Source organism: Choloepus didactylus, chromosome 17 (assembly GCF_015220235.1).
Source record: "Choloepus didactylus isolate mChoDid1 chromosome 17, mChoDid1.pri, whole genome shotgun sequence".
NCBI lineage: Eukaryota > Metazoa > Chordata > Mammalia > Pilosa > Megalonychidae > Choloepus > Choloepus didactylus.
Window position 1 is genome coordinate 73,106,347 of NC_051323.1, and position 15,097 is coordinate 73,121,443.

General features: G+C 40.5%; 1 protein-coding gene across 6 annotated transcripts in view; it reads left to right on the forward strand.

Annotated features, from left to right (window-relative positions):
- The window catches only part of REV1 (REV1 DNA directed polymerase), an 88,659-nt gene that overhangs the window by 32,256 nt on the left and 41,306 nt on the right, over window positions 1-15,097 (forward strand). For 5 of the 6 annotated variants that reach the window (XM_037807463.1, XM_037807465.1, XM_037807464.1 and 2 more), the window contains 4 exons: window positions 3,515-3,683; window positions 9,097-9,249; window positions 11,235-11,872; window positions 14,294-14,401. In XM_037807463.1, the coding sequence (XP_037663391.1) occupies window positions 3,515-3,683; window positions 9,097-9,249; window positions 11,235-11,872; window positions 14,294-14,401 (1,068 nt within the window). Of the gene's footprint in view, window positions 1-3,514; window positions 3,684-9,096; window positions 9,250-11,234; window positions 11,873-12,606; window positions 12,624-14,293; window positions 14,402-15,097 lie in introns of those variants that run through there. The other variant, XM_037807468.1, reaches the window with a different exon arrangement.

Sequence of the window (15,097 nt, forward strand, 5' to 3'; positions counted from 1 at the left end):
CTTTTTAGTTCTGATGCCCGTGAGGATGTGACATTGGTTGTAAAGGTTTGGAGGGATAGAACTTCCCCGAATCTATTTTTGTGTTGCTCTGCTTTGTTAGGAAAAGATACCGAGGGGAGTGGGCAGCCCAAGGAGGGACTGGGAAGGAGCGTGGGAGGACTCCGGAGGTGGGCTCCTGAGTTAGCGATGGATGGAGGACTTCACACTTACGGTGTCAGGCCGCCTCGCCCTGGAGAGCCTCCCGCCCACTCCGGGATCAGGGTGATAGTCTTTCCAGCGATACTGCTTGGAGCTGACCTGGAGTCCAGCTGCCTGCAGGGCACTTTTCTCAGTTAGTAGTAAGTCCCCCAGCACTCCTCTGCTATTACAGCAATAGCCCTGTGTTAGTGTCCCCGTGGAACAGGTGAGGACACTGAGGCCGTGAGGAGTGGGTGGCTGGGCCGAGGTCCACACCACTGGCCAGGGACAGAGCTGTGCTCGGTGGCCGCTGTGTTGTGTGAGTGGGTGGATAAAGGTTTTGGGAATCAAAGTATTGAAACTTCTCCACTTTTGCTAGAAAGGAGGACTCCAGGCAGGAGTTTGTGAAGCTCCGGGGATATGAATTGAACAACTACTTACTGAGTGCTTCCTTTGCGCCAGGGTTGTGGAAGTGAACAAGACAGAGAAGGTTCTTTCCCTCAAGGAAAGTTTTTTCCACAGAGGAGCCAGAAAATAAGCAAGTAGACAAACAGACAAGGTGACTTCAGACTGCTGTCGTTGCCACAAAGAAAATGAACTGGTTGGTGTAATAGCTTGCCAGAAATGGGTGCCCGTGCAGCAGTGTGCCACTCAGAGCTTAGTGTCATCCACATTTCATGGTGTTGGGTATAGTTTCCCAAGCATTTTTCTCTAACTCAGTATCTGCTGAATTAAAGGGCAGAATTAAGCTCCACAAAAATGAATTTATTATGCAAATCTTCAGAGTTATCTGTTGGGTTCTTTTGAAATTATAATATGGGAATATGTTCTCTGCTGAAGAAATAGAGCCAAACAGAAATAATATTTTAAGAATTAAAAAAAAAAAAATCAAAGTCAGCCACCACATGTGCAGGGTTTTTGCACACCGGGGTGTCTGGGCTGACAAGTGGCCCCTGGCCACTGTCTGGGATGTGCTCCTTGCTCATCTCCTTTGGTTTGGGTGTTGGGGCCCCAGGTGCCATGTGTCATCTTCTTTCTTCGTCATTTTGTAGAGTCTGTGTTAGGAGTCTCAAGTTATATAAGTACTTGAAAGGAGTTCATATGTGAACCTAGTTTACAAAAAAGGGAAATTTTCATACTGAGGGCTTTCTTGGTGCCAGACTTCATTTTATAGCCATGTGCATTTGTTTATAAAGAAAAAGGGAAGGTTCCAAGGAGTTAAGTAACTTGTCCAAAGTCATGCAAGCAAGAAATGTTAAAGCCTCAATTAAACCCAGGCCAGTCTGCCTCCAGAGCTTATGCGCTCTTCTTTTCAGCTGGGTTGGTCTTTATGGTCCATTTCACACTGAGGAATAGCCACGAGCTTTTAGAGCTGAACCTTCAAGGAGTCCTCTGATCTTCTCTAGGTTTTCCAGTTGCAAGTGTCTAGAGAAATTAGGTTTCAAAAAGCACCTGCTCGGGGAGTGCGCTTTATGGGTGTGTATAAGTAAAGTTAATGCATTCCTGACATATCTTTTGATTAAGTGGAAGACAACCTGCTATCTTCTATTTGAGTGATTTAATAGAATTAGGATTAATATAGAAAAGTAGATTAACTTGTAAAATAGATATAGTTTTAGTTTCCGTGCTCTTTATCATGTTTGCTCTCTGTCCATATTACACTGTAGCTGGCCTTTAATTTGGTCCTTTAAACTCTTTTATATAAGATCAGCCAGAGTTTTTAATCTTAAAGAAAGTAAGTGAATTAGATTCCTGACTGGCTGGCTGCTTAATTTCCTTTATTTTACATTACAAGGTGATTATGCTATAGTTTAGTATTGTGATTCATTATCCCCTGAAATCCTTCCATTGTGAATTTTGAATCTGTTTTATTTAAAGTATGTTTTCATGCTCAAGTCGGAAGATGTACCTACGCTGTCTGGCATGGCAGCTGCAGCCACATGACTTGTAAGCACTTGGAACATGGCTTGTCTAAAGTGAGAAGTGTTGCAAATGCAAAATACACACTGGATTTTGAAGACTTAGTGTGAAAAAAAAAAAGTAGAATATCTTTTTTTATATTGATTGCATGTTGAAATGATAATGTTTTGGAGCTATTGGGTTAAAAATATTACTAAAATTAATTTCACCTTTTTGCTGTTTTTAATGTATGTGGCTACTAGAAAATTTAAAATTACTTCTGTGGCTTGCTTTTGTGGTTCACATTATGCTTCTCTTGAACTGAGTGCTAGGATGTGAAATCAGTAGCGCCAAATAAATTCTAGGCAACAGGAATTTACCAAGGAATTTAGCCAAACCTGGCATATCAGTATGTGGTATGTTAATTTTTTCTTTTTCTAAAGACAAGGGCTCACCTAATTAGACAGTCACCATAATAAAAATGTTTATTTAAATACCTGGACCGGTACTGCCTGGGCTTGAGGAAAATGCGTCTTGCTTGAATAACAAAGTGGGTGCCTGAGCCCCCCGTGAGAACTTTCCCCCAGGTGCAGCTGTTGCTGGGGGTAATGATTTAGAGATTCATTAGGATGATGGGTGAAAGAAACAGAAACTGAGGTAACTTCTGGGAGCTGGGCATTTCTTTTCATGGGGAAGCATGAGCAGCACTGGTTCTTGTTTAGGACGTTTTTCTTTTATTTTATTGCAAATACGGTAACAATTTGAAACAAAATTTTAAAACGTGTTTCTTGTTCTCTCTCTCTCCATACATAGTGTGTGTGTGTGTGTATTTCTTTTTTGTCTTGGTGAACTTTTCTTTTTTGGCCTTGATGCAGTTTCATATTAGAGAACTGATAAAGATTAGCTTATTTGAGTAACTTATTTTAGATTTTCTGAAATAAAGTAAAAATTATTAAACTTAGTAGGAGTGAAGTCTTTTAAGCCACATAGTAAGTTTGTTCATAGTAGGTATGAGCCATTTATACATCTGACAGCCCTCGTGTTACCCCAAAGGAGCCGAAGGATTAGTTGGAGTCTGTGTAACGTGATCCATGGATGGGTTTATAGTTGTCAATTTTTTTAAACATAAGATGCCAGTATCAGGGTCATCTGCTAAATATGGTCAGAAATTTAAAAACCCTTGCTCCGTTATCAGTGTTTGACTTGTCACTTGAGGTCCCTCCTGCAGTGGATGCTTTAGTCCGGCAGCCAGGGGACAAGACAGGTCCAGGTCAGCGTGGCTTTGTCACACTGCGATTTACCTCCTAGCTCTGCTTCCTGGCACCACGGCCAGGGAGGAAGTGAACTCTGTAAATTGGCCTGTTGAAGGGACTATTCAACCTAGGGCTCAACTTTTCATCTACATAAAACTCTATCTGTTTTAATGTTGATTACACAGACCCTTCTGCCGAGGAGTTGAGAAAGCTGATGCTGCTGCACGGAGGCCAGTACCATGTGTATTACTCCAGGTCCAAAACGACACACATTATTGCCACGAATCTCCCTCATGCCAAAATTAAGGAGTTGAAGGGGGAGAAAGTAATCCGACCAGAATGGATTGTGGAAAGGTAAGTTTATGTTTCAATTGTCATGGTTTTTTTTTTTTTTTTTTTTTAATTTGGAACACTTTAAATTTCTATTATAGATGCTTGTCCTGATTTCTCTTACATTGACAGGTAAAAAATAATGTCCTAAATAACATTATTGCACTCTTTAAGCTCACATTGATATTCAGGTAGCCTAGGATTTGGCATCCTACTAAAAATAGCCTGTTAGTGTCCTTCCCATCTTGACTACCAGGAATTAGCAGGAGCAGGAAGAAGTGGTTGGAGGGGGTGACTAAGCATGTTATTCAGCACATATTCGAGCACCTATTATGGGCCAGGCAGTGTTCTGTGTACTTGAAATATCAGAAAACAAAACCAAGATCCCTCTCCTCCCTCTAGGAGCTCACGTTCTGTTGCCGGGGTGGATAGTACCCAGTAAGCTGAATATATGAGTAAATTATATGTTAAAGGTTAATACGTGCTAAGGGGAGCACTGGGAGTGGAGACAAGTAGGGGTAGCAGCAGTGTGCAGAATTAACTCTTTTTCAATTATTGTATTATGGCTCCTCTGCTGTTGATTTGGAATTGATATATTGTAATTCAGTGGTGGCAATTCATATGAACTTCCTAAGTTTAAATATGTCATCTAGAGCCTTGGTGAATGACTTACGTGATTAAGATTTTGAAATGATACATGTATTTTGATTGCTATGCTTATGAAAAACGGAATGATAAAAGTGAACATACAGTTGTACGTATGGATAGTTTGTGCTGAGTGTATGAGAGAATGGTCGCATTTTGTGATGGAGTGCTAGCTAATGAAACAGACTTGGAGATTTTTTTAAGTCAATTGCCAAAGTTTTTTTTCTAACTCTAGGTTTTACTAATCCTGATAAGTTCCACTAACTTATTCCAAGGTTTATTGTGTAATGCATACAGTGTAGAGTCGGTGAGAGGACACTTGCAGGGGTGGGAAGGCTGGGCCTGGGTTCCGGAGACAGACCCGGATTCATGCCCAAAATTAGTATTTCCGCATCTGTGTAACCCTGGGAATAGCTAATGCAGCCATTTGCATCCTTATTTCCTCTTTAAAGAGCAGGCTAATATCTGCCTGTGAGGGTGAGAGTGAGGTTGAGGGTGATGGTTCGGGCAGTCACTGGAAGCATTTGTACAAACTGCCAGAGCACAATGCCTGGTAGAAGCCTAATAGATGCAGAAGCTACTCTTAACATCATTTGGAGTCTATAAACATTGGCAAATGTTAGAAAATTAATTCTCTAAGTTCACAGAGTACAGTAAGACTGCCAGAAAGCTGAGTGTGTCTTAGAGATTAAGGGTTGTTCAGACCTTGGGGGTTAAATTTGAAAGCCCATCTCTAGATAGACCCTCCTGCTGATTCCTTGGGCTGTGTTCTGTTCTCATGACCTCTGGCCACTGTCTCTCCATTACACAGGAACCGATAACGTGGCTTTTAGCTTATGTGTCTCCTTATAAAAGAATTGTGAAGTTTACGTCATTCCAGAGTTAGCTGTGTTGTCACTTACAATCCTGTCGCTGTGCTGGGGCTGAAATTTTGATTGGGGGTTATATATGGTTTAGCTTTGGAGGGAATGGGGGAGATCCTTGGGCAGTGGGAAAGTGGGGGTCTAAAGGGCTCTTGATGGATGAGACTTGATTTGCTTAAGAAATGGGGGGGCATCATCACCGTGGTTTTCTTAATACCTGCCCTTGCTTCTTGCCCTGGATTCACCTGGGCAGATAATTCAGCAAGGAAAGCAACTGAGATAGTTACACATTTAAAAATTCACCTAAATGAATATTATTTTAACCTGGAATTAGGCATAATCATCTGTTTTTAAATAATTAAAAGTGGCTTTGGACATAATGATTAAATGGCCTTTTTCCCTCAGTTTTGAATCTGTATAAATCAGCTTAGCAGATTTGCCCAAGAACAGGGCAGGGTTTGGAATTCAGGCTTCCCTTTGCCATCGTTTGTCCTGTTGTAGATGCGTTGGCCTGTGTGGAAATGAATCGGCTGGAGCATGTGTGATCGTGTCATAAAATAGATGCCCAGTGAGTGTCAGTAGGAGTCCTTGTGGGTAAATCACAGTAGTGTTTTCTTTCCCCTCTCTAGCCCCAATCTTGTTCATCTCTTCACTTTCTTGGCAATATTTTAATGAGATTTTATCATACTTTGAATTTGAAAAATTATATGAGCTACTTGATGGGGGATACATGCTATTCTCTTCCGTAATTAGTTTTCCTGATTTTAGCTTGAGCAGTGTAAAAAGCAGCTGTGCCTGTATGTGTGTGGGATGATTATTTTGCTTTGCTTAGGATTCCGTGGTGTCTGGCTGGATGCTGTTAGACTGGGTTAATGTGGGGGTGACTTGGGGGCCCACCTTCCGAGGGGAGGGGAGGCCTTAAGGGGGGCCGCACACATGAGTTGAGGGTGTGAGACTTCGCTACAGCCTCTGCCCTGTAAATCTTACACTGGCACACGGTCTCAGTGGTTTTCCAATAGTCAGGCCTTTTCTTCAGACGATTTTTCGTTGAAAGTTGAAATGTAGGACAGATAAGGTGAGGCTGCTGTGACTCTCCCTGGTGCCCTGTGGAGCCTGAGGAGGGATGTGGAGCATGGTTAGGAAACGGGTTTTGAGTTGTTGCCAGTTGGTTTGTTGTTGCTCTTGACGTGGTTCTGAGGCTTCTGTGGCCTGAGTGCCTGTCTCCTTCCGTGGTGGGGTTCTCGGGGTCCGGTGCCAGCGGGCAGGTGGCCCCTTGCTGGGATGACCGATCCCCGGTCAGAGTTGGCCCTTTCTTTCCAAGCACCCAAACCGTAATGTCAGCACCTGCATGAACGTCGGATGATCTGAAGATACCATATTCATACATTCCGTGTAATTTGAGTGCTTTTTCAACACTTAAGTAAAAGTTGATTGCAGTTTTATTTCTCATGATTGTCTTTTTCTTTTTTTCATTTACCTTTTGCTCTTATGTCCTGCCTCAGTTTATCCTTTATGGAAAATTTGCATGAGTAGTTTCTGGTATAGATTTGGCTTTTTTTTTTTTTTTTTAATTAATCTTGGTATCATTTACATTTTTCTCGCAGAACTACACAGTTCTTCTAAAATTGATTTTTTACTTGGCTAGCCCTGACCAACACACACATTTCAGGCTATTCCCCAATGGCTTATAACTAATATTTTATTAGAAGGTGTATTCTTGAGCTAAAAGAGCTAAAGAATGACTAGCTTAGCTCTCATCTGGAGTGAAAAAAAAAAATAATCTGGACAATAACGAAAATGCGAAAGAAATGTGTGTGCATTTTCTTTATGAGCTGCTGGTATCTTGAGTGGTCTGAATATTTAGGTAATGGGCATGAGGCAGAGGGAGGGTGCATCCCGAATGGTGGCATAGTAGGTGAAGGGCAGCTCCGTTTTCTTGGCACACAGTTAGAGCCTTCTTTCCGGAAATCTGCTTTTGAGCAAGGAAGAGGACACTTGCTGGATGAGTGGGTGGGTGTACAGGTATCGGAAGCTGCTTTTTTAAACAGAGAAGGATTGTACCATTGACTAGGATTGGAGAAGACGTTGGTGTGCTGAATTACTTCACATAAAGAAAACGCTATTACTGCAATAAAAAGTTTAGAATAGAAAACAGTGTAGTGATTTTATGTCTCTTACTTTTCTGTCAGATTTCCCAGAATCTGCTTACAGCTGTCAGAATAAAGTCATTGGCAGTGGATAGCAGGAAGTGATTCAGAGAACTGTCGGATATAATGTTTTATTTTAGAGAGAACTTTACTGGAGCTGTAGGACAAAGCAGGAGGCAGGATTCCCTAAAGCAGGGGAGTGCGTCGTTTGCAGTGAATGTGTCTGGTCCTTTGCATAGAATGTAAACTCTTCCGTACACGTCAGAATATACTTTCGGTGCACTTGGAAAACAATGTATAAAGACTCCTGTAGTAATATTTTTGGTGAAGGGTTTCCTTTATCAGTTCCTTTGGGTTTTGAAGTTCAGATTTTGATATTTGCCCTCTCCCACCCCTTTTTTAGAAGCAGAATCATAGAGAATATAGATCCAGTCCCCTGTGCTTAGGGTACGCATTGGGAAATCAGCAAATGTTAGAAATTAATCCCTGAGAGATTTTTTTTTCAACGTCTTTTAAAAAGATAATTTCAGATAATGTTACTTTCCATATATCTATAGATAGATAAAGGGAAAAGCCGGGATAATTATGAGTACACAACTAACATTTAATGGTTTGGGCTATAAATGAAAGGATTTTCTTATCTAGCATTATTATAGCATTTTGGGCTTTAATTCTTTTTACCAAGTATCTCTGAGGATACCCGATTTCAGACCTCCAGGATTTAAATTGGCTGTCTTATTTTACAACACTCTCCCCGGACCTCCTTGTAGAAACCTAAGAATCCTGTTTCGCAACATGGCTCTTTAGGGGCGGGTGAGATCCTGGGCCCTGGTGTGGCCAGTGTTGGCTCTGGAGAGCGTCCAGACAGCTGTGTGGGGCATTCCTTCTCTTCATTGCACTTTCTCTTCATTGCACCTGCCAAATTGGGTGTAGTTGGACTGTTTTCTTATCCCTGGGTTAATGCTCTAAATGATGGAAAGGGTAGTGGGTGAAGTCCCGAATCTCTTCAGTTGGTCATTAGAGGGGAAGAAAAGAGTGAGCTGAGGTAGCCAGTGTAAGAAGACATCCATAGGCAGGCAGTTGAGATCAACTTTTAAAGGGAAAAAAAGTTGGTTTTGTGTCTTATAAAGTAAATTAACAAATGGTCTAATTTTAGGATTTTGATTTGAATATTTGTAATTCTGTAATCTTGGTAAAAATAACTTCTAGGCTGATAAGGTTGTCTCCTTGGCTAAATGAAATGTATTGTCAGGAATATATTCTTCACCATCAGAATTTAGGAGTTTTAGCATTTGGATATAGTTTAAGGTACTTGAGGTGAAATTACAAAATACACACTGCTATAATTACTCAAAGGACATAGTCTGTACCATTTGCCAGTTTTGTTTTGCTTTTAGAGTATATCATCAGTATATTTTCCTGTGTTCAAGTTATTGATTTGGATAAGTTGGTTTTCAGTAGGCCAATTCAGTCATTTCTCATATGGCTGTTATTTTTTAAATGTTTTGGGGCGTGCCATTTCCAATAATAAAATGTCAAAACTCTTGAATTTATGAGACAATAAAATTTTTTTGGTCTGTTATTTATTATTTTTTCCAAAATAATTAAGGAATTATTTCCTTAGTGTTATTGTAATATATACTAATGAAAACAGAAATGTTATTTGAAATTCTTCCTGATGTTCAAGGTGGCTGTTTAAAGTTAACATAAATATATGAACATATGAAATGAAGCTCGTTTTCCCCAGGTGTTGAAGTCTAAGTTAGCTTTGCTTTGTTTCAGCATTAGAGCCGGACGCCTCCTGTCGCACATCCCTTATCAGCTGTACACCCATCAGTCCAGTGTCCAGAGAGGCCTCGGCTTTAAACCTGTGTGCAAGCCCGAGGACCCCTTGCCGGGTCCGAGCAACGTGGCCGAACAGTTCAACAACAGGGTGTAAGTTTGTCTCGACTGGGGATACTGCAAAGCTGATTTTGAGCAGTGAGTATGACCCCTGCTCTGCTGAAGACAGAAACACGTGTCAAATCTGGCCAGTCCCCCTGTATGAAACATTTCTTGAAATGTGTCTGTGTCTGCAGGGGGTTGTCTTACCTAAAAATTATTTTATAACAGTTTAATCAATGAAATGTAAATAATTATTTTTCTAATTGTAATATATCCCAGTGTTAAACCAGTGGTTCTTAAATTAGTAGGAGTAAATTTTTTCATGGATTTACCTGAAAGTAATTAAGTCCACAGAAGTAATTTGCTATGGATTATCACATTTTCAAAAACTGAATTAACTGTACGAGCTATACTTTTGTCAGGTACTGTGCAAAGAAAGTTGAAGAAAAGGTTAATATTTCCAGGTTATTTATGAAAACTTCCAAATTCATAACAGTTCTAAATATGTAAATATTTTATATCAATGAAAGTTTAGGTGGTGACTTTTGAGGTTATAGAGTTGGGGATGTCTAGACTTTTTCATGTTTGGCTGATTTTTAAAAATATATTGATTTGAGCTTTAATTGCAGTAGTCCTGGGTAGTAAATTGGTTTCACAGTTAATTGGTGTGTTGCCTTAACTTCTATATCAAGTGGTTCGTTATCATTAGTCTCCTCCCTATTTATTAAATTGCTTGCTTTGGGAGTTGGATATATTTTTTTCCAAGAGACCTGGAGTCTAATTAACCTGGGAGGATCCAATATCACTACCTTCTGTAATTTTAATTGTCATTTGTTATTTAACTTGTATTATATAAGCATATTCATGTTTTTCACGTTACCAAAACTTAATTTTTAAAATACTGCCAGGGTACAACAAATAATGTCAGAAACACCTTTTCGAAGAATACACAGCTTCATATTTTTTTCTTGCCTACACTAATAAAAGTAAAAAATAGATTTGTGGTTTTTGAAATTCTTCTTTGTGCCAATTTTAGGAAAAATTTACCCATTGGCTTTTACTTCTTAATCTGTTTACACTCTTGTCTAGTAAATGTGTATCTACCAATATATATTTCCAGTACAGTTACTTTGCAAATATCCATTTGTGTAGCCTAAGAAACTATAGCTCAAAAAGAATGTTTAACCACAGTGTGTTTTCTTGCCAGCATATGCCTTTCTGTCACAGGGGTTGCTATTGTAAATGTGAAGAATCCTCATGTTTCTTTCACACAGAAAACTATATGTAAGACATTTCTGATTGCTTCCGTGATCTTTATTTTGGGGGATGTTCAATATGCTTTATAAAATTCCTTTGAAATGCTCTTATGTCACTTTCTGTACCCTTACTTTCTTTCTTCAGGATGAGACTTGTAACATGTAACATGTTATCCTTTCTTCCCTCCCTCTTTTAATTGTTCCCAGTTCTTTTTTCCCTCTACTGGTGTGATCATCTGTGGACTGCAACCACCCAGAGCTGGCTGTTACACTCCATGAGGTGCTCACGCAGAGCCCGGGCCTTGTATACAACTAAGAGTAAAACTAAGACTAAGAATTTAAATAAAGTTTCTCATCATTTCTGTGGAGTTATTCATACTGTATTCATTGCATATTTATTGCCCACTTAGCAAATGCCAGGTCCTGTGCTGTGAACGTTTGGAGTTTACAGATTCCAGTTAATGTTTGGTGGGAAAAAGTAATTGAAAAGAGTTTTTTGGTTGGTTGTTCTACCTTGAAAAAGATTCCATTGTGTTTCTTCTTTGGAATGTCTAAAGTGGAAAAAAAAAAAGGCCTGTTAATGTTCTAGAATTTTCCTAGTTTTGCTACTTTGATTTGTTGGAACAGAGAATATAAGGGTTGTGCTTTAATTTCTCCATTTTTAGGTGGGAAGCAAGTATCAAAGTGTTTATCACAGAGAAAATGTTAAAATGAAAACAAATTGTTTGGGCCCCTACGTCAGAAATTATTAATTTAAAAGACAATTTTTTCCTGCTTTAGAAGTCACATCCTTAAGAAGATTGAGCCGGAACATGAAACCAGAGCCAACGGAACGGGCAGCTGGGATGGAGAGGACTCCGGCGCTGACCCTGATTCTGTGGAGCTGGAGCGGGCCTTGCCGGGAAGGAAGCAGAACGGACTCCCACTCCCTGGCCCTGGCACGGCCGTGTGCAACGGACACGCCCGCAGCTCGAATGGTGCCTTATCGACCCAGGAGTGCTGGGTGCCCGCGGGGAGCGGTGCTGCCAGCAGTCCCCCTCCGGACCGTGCCCGGGTGGAGGGCAGGGTGGACATGGGCAGCCCTGAGTGTGGAGACTGCAGCCAGGAGCCTGCTGCTGGGCGGGCCCTGCACAGGACTCGGCGCCCCGCCAAGGTCAACGGTGCCCATGCCGCCGCCGAGGGGCCCTCAGGCACGAGAAGCACTTCCGTGGTGCCCACAGCGCCGGCCCGGCCCTGGGACTGCAGCTTTATCTCAGACTTCTACTCCCGCTCGAGACTGCACCACATCTCGACGTGGAAGTGTGAGCTGACTGAGTTTGTCAATGCCCTCCAGAGACAGAGTAGTGGTGTCTTCCCAGGAAGGGAAAAGTTAAAAAAAATGAAAGCAGGCAGGTCTGCACTTGTTGTGACTGACACAGGTAGATACTTACTACAGTTTTCTTAAGAAACGGTCATGCTTGGTGGTTTTTGTTCTCACGCTCTCGGTGTTCTGAGCCTGCTAAGTTCTCGTAGTACGAGAGTCTCTAGAAACGTCAGGTCGTTGCGTCACAGTGAGTATAACTGGGGTCTGTGAAAGCTTGCTTACTTTTTAAGATGCTTAAAAAATACATTAGATTTAATGGTAGCTAGCCGAAATTTGCAGGTAATTTAAACAGGAACAAGGTTGGGATTCATTCCTTAAGAAGATGCTTTCCGTGGTTGAAGTTTCGAACTGTGTAACATGCAGCATGTGTTATATTCAGTGCTTAAACTTGTGTAAGAATGAAATTGGCTTGTTGAGAGTAACTTAATTCCTAGAAATTTGCATCGTAATGATTTTTAAGTAATTAAATGACTGACATAACTGTTACTCTAATTTTAGGAGAGAACCTAGTAACTTAAGTATTTGCATATATAAATAGATTGGTTAACTGTATTTTGTTTTTTAGTACTTTTATTGTCAAAAACAACAAACAGAACCAACAATGACAATCTGTATTTCTGTGCTAGTAATTATAAATTACTATCTGGGTTAAGGTTTTAGTTGCTTTTTATAGACTATATGGGTTTTTTTTTTTTTTAGGGAGAGAGAACTCAGAGATCATCTAATATCACTCTTTAAATTTATAGCTGTGGAAACTGAGAGAGAAGCTGATGGTTATGTTCCAGAAAATGACAGAGCCTCTCCACGTGGGTTTTTTATGCTATGCTTTGCTTCGTTTGATGTGTTTCTACATGGCATTAGTCAAAAATGCTTTTTGGTATTTATTAAATATTTAAGAATAATGTTTTAGATATTAGGTTATCTTTAGATGCCTTGGCCTTGTGACCTGCAGTTTGTTTAGTTTTGGAAGTGTCAGAGAGCTCTTAGGAATTAGTTTCATGAATGGGAATAAAAGAACTGTCTGTATGACACAAGAGCATTTGGTAGGTGCATTCTGTGCAACTTGAATGTTTAAGGAAGCCGTGATTTTGCTTGAATTGTGAACACAGAGTTGTGATTTTTAAAGTTCTGTCAACCGTTTCCTGAGATAACAGAACAGGTAGCAGGAAGTTCAATAGATTAGTCTGGACCCAAGTCCCGCTTTGCCCCCGCAGGCCCTGGCTGAGGGCTCAGCTCCCGGAATTGGCTCTGAGCAGCAGCGGCCGTGCTTCTTTCCCGGGCGCCGCGCTTGTGGCACACGGGAGGCTCCCCGCAGCGGCCGTGCTCCTTTCTCGGGCGTGCGCTTGTGGCCCACGTGGATGCTACACGCCTTGCGCATCGTGGCCGCTGGGTCAGCGCTCTCACAGTGACCCTGTGGTAAACGGAGTGCTCAGGAACTGTTCTGGGAGAATCTATTTTTTGGAAGCCATTTTCCAGCAATGACCCTCAGAACTACTGCTGTATCTAGGCCTGTCAGAGGAAAACTCCTTCGTGAGCTTAGAACTTTTACAAGTTCAGGATTCTTCTTTTTAGGGTTTGTGGATCTTTGAGGACGAGCGCTCTGGGGTGGTGGCTGAATTCGGTCAGGCCCAGATGGGGAACCTCCACGCCCTCAGGAGAGGGCGCTTGGACTCCTCAAGGGTGTTTATGCTTCAGGGCTGGTTTTTCATCGTGTCAAATGGCATAAGGGGGAAAACACATTTATATATAAAATTTTTTTTTTATAGACTGTATCTGAAGTATGTCTACTGAGAACAGAGGGGCCTGGTGTTTGAGGGTTCCGAAGTCAGACCTGCTGTGGCTTGGATTCTGGCACTGCCACTTACTTACTGACTGTGTGACTTGAGCAAGTTATTAATCCATGAAGTGGAGATAATAGGATTATCTACCTCATAGTGTTGTGAGAATTTCAATAAAATTAATAGACGGGAAGCTCTTACAGCAGTGCCTGATGCATACCAAACGCTTGATAATAGCAGCGATTTCTGTTATTTTGTCAAGGAACATTTGTAGAGTACGTGGAAGAGTGGTTGTCAAAAGTCACTTAGCTCTGTCACTAAATATATGAGAACACCTTTATGCATTTTATGGAGCAGTCAATTTACAGAAGAAGTTTTAAGATAAGCTTTTATACAAACTTTTAATTAAGATTTAATTATTAGCATAGAATGGGAAAACATGGTATTTTTCACAGTTGATTTAACATTGTTTTGAAAGTAAAAAGGAAACTAAGTCTGAATTGTTGAATTACTTTTAGCAGCTAATGAAACTTAAATTTGACTTAGGAGGTGATAGAAATGATCTGTAGTGGATACTGCATTTTAAAAGACACTTTCTACTTATAAACATCTTTAAAATATTTTAAAAATGAACTAGACCTACTTTTTTAAATATTAAAAATTAGTTTGGGGTTTGAATGTTCTCTTTTTCTTCCTAGGAAATATGTCAGTGTTGAGTTCACCCAGACATCCGAGCTGTATAATGCATGTTGATATGGATTGCTTCTTTGTATCAGTGGGTATACGAAATAGACCAGATCTCAAAGGTCTGTATTCTTGTTTATGTTTTAAGAAACTTGATATATGATTATAAATACATATGCTAAGATTCACAAAATCTTAAAAGAATATTTATTCTGTTTTTCCTTGGCAAAATCAGTTCCTGCTTCCAAAATGTTCTGGACTCCGTTATTAAGAAACTGTAGGGAGGTTAGAAAACTGTATTTTCTGTCTATGAGATGTGGTCTTCAGGGAGGAACACTCGCCTGGCAGCCGCAGGGGCTGTCACCTCAGACTCGTAGGGGCTGGCACCTGCAGTGGCGTCCTGTGTGTTTTTCTTCTCACGTATTTCCTGTATCAGTGGAAATTCTGTGGTAGCCCATATCATTAGAGACCCAGCTAACCAGGCTTAGGCCACCATGCTTTCTCTTGAATAAAAAACTTGATTACCTGTTCTGATGCTGGTAAATAGTCCAGCTTTTGGCTTGTAGAGTAATTCTGTATTATTGAATATTGCTAGAGTATGTTAAAGTCATCTGTGCATTCTTTGTTTTAATGGATTTTCAGATATTTGGAAACTGGTCAATGCTTTTTAAAAACCCTTCTTATGGATTTTTTCAATAGTTTTTTCTATGTTTGAATGAGATAACTATTAGCATTTTCTTTTGAGAATTGATTCTTCCCTTAAAGGATTACTGATTATGGCAAAGAATTTGCTGCATTAACACCAGGGCTTGATTTTT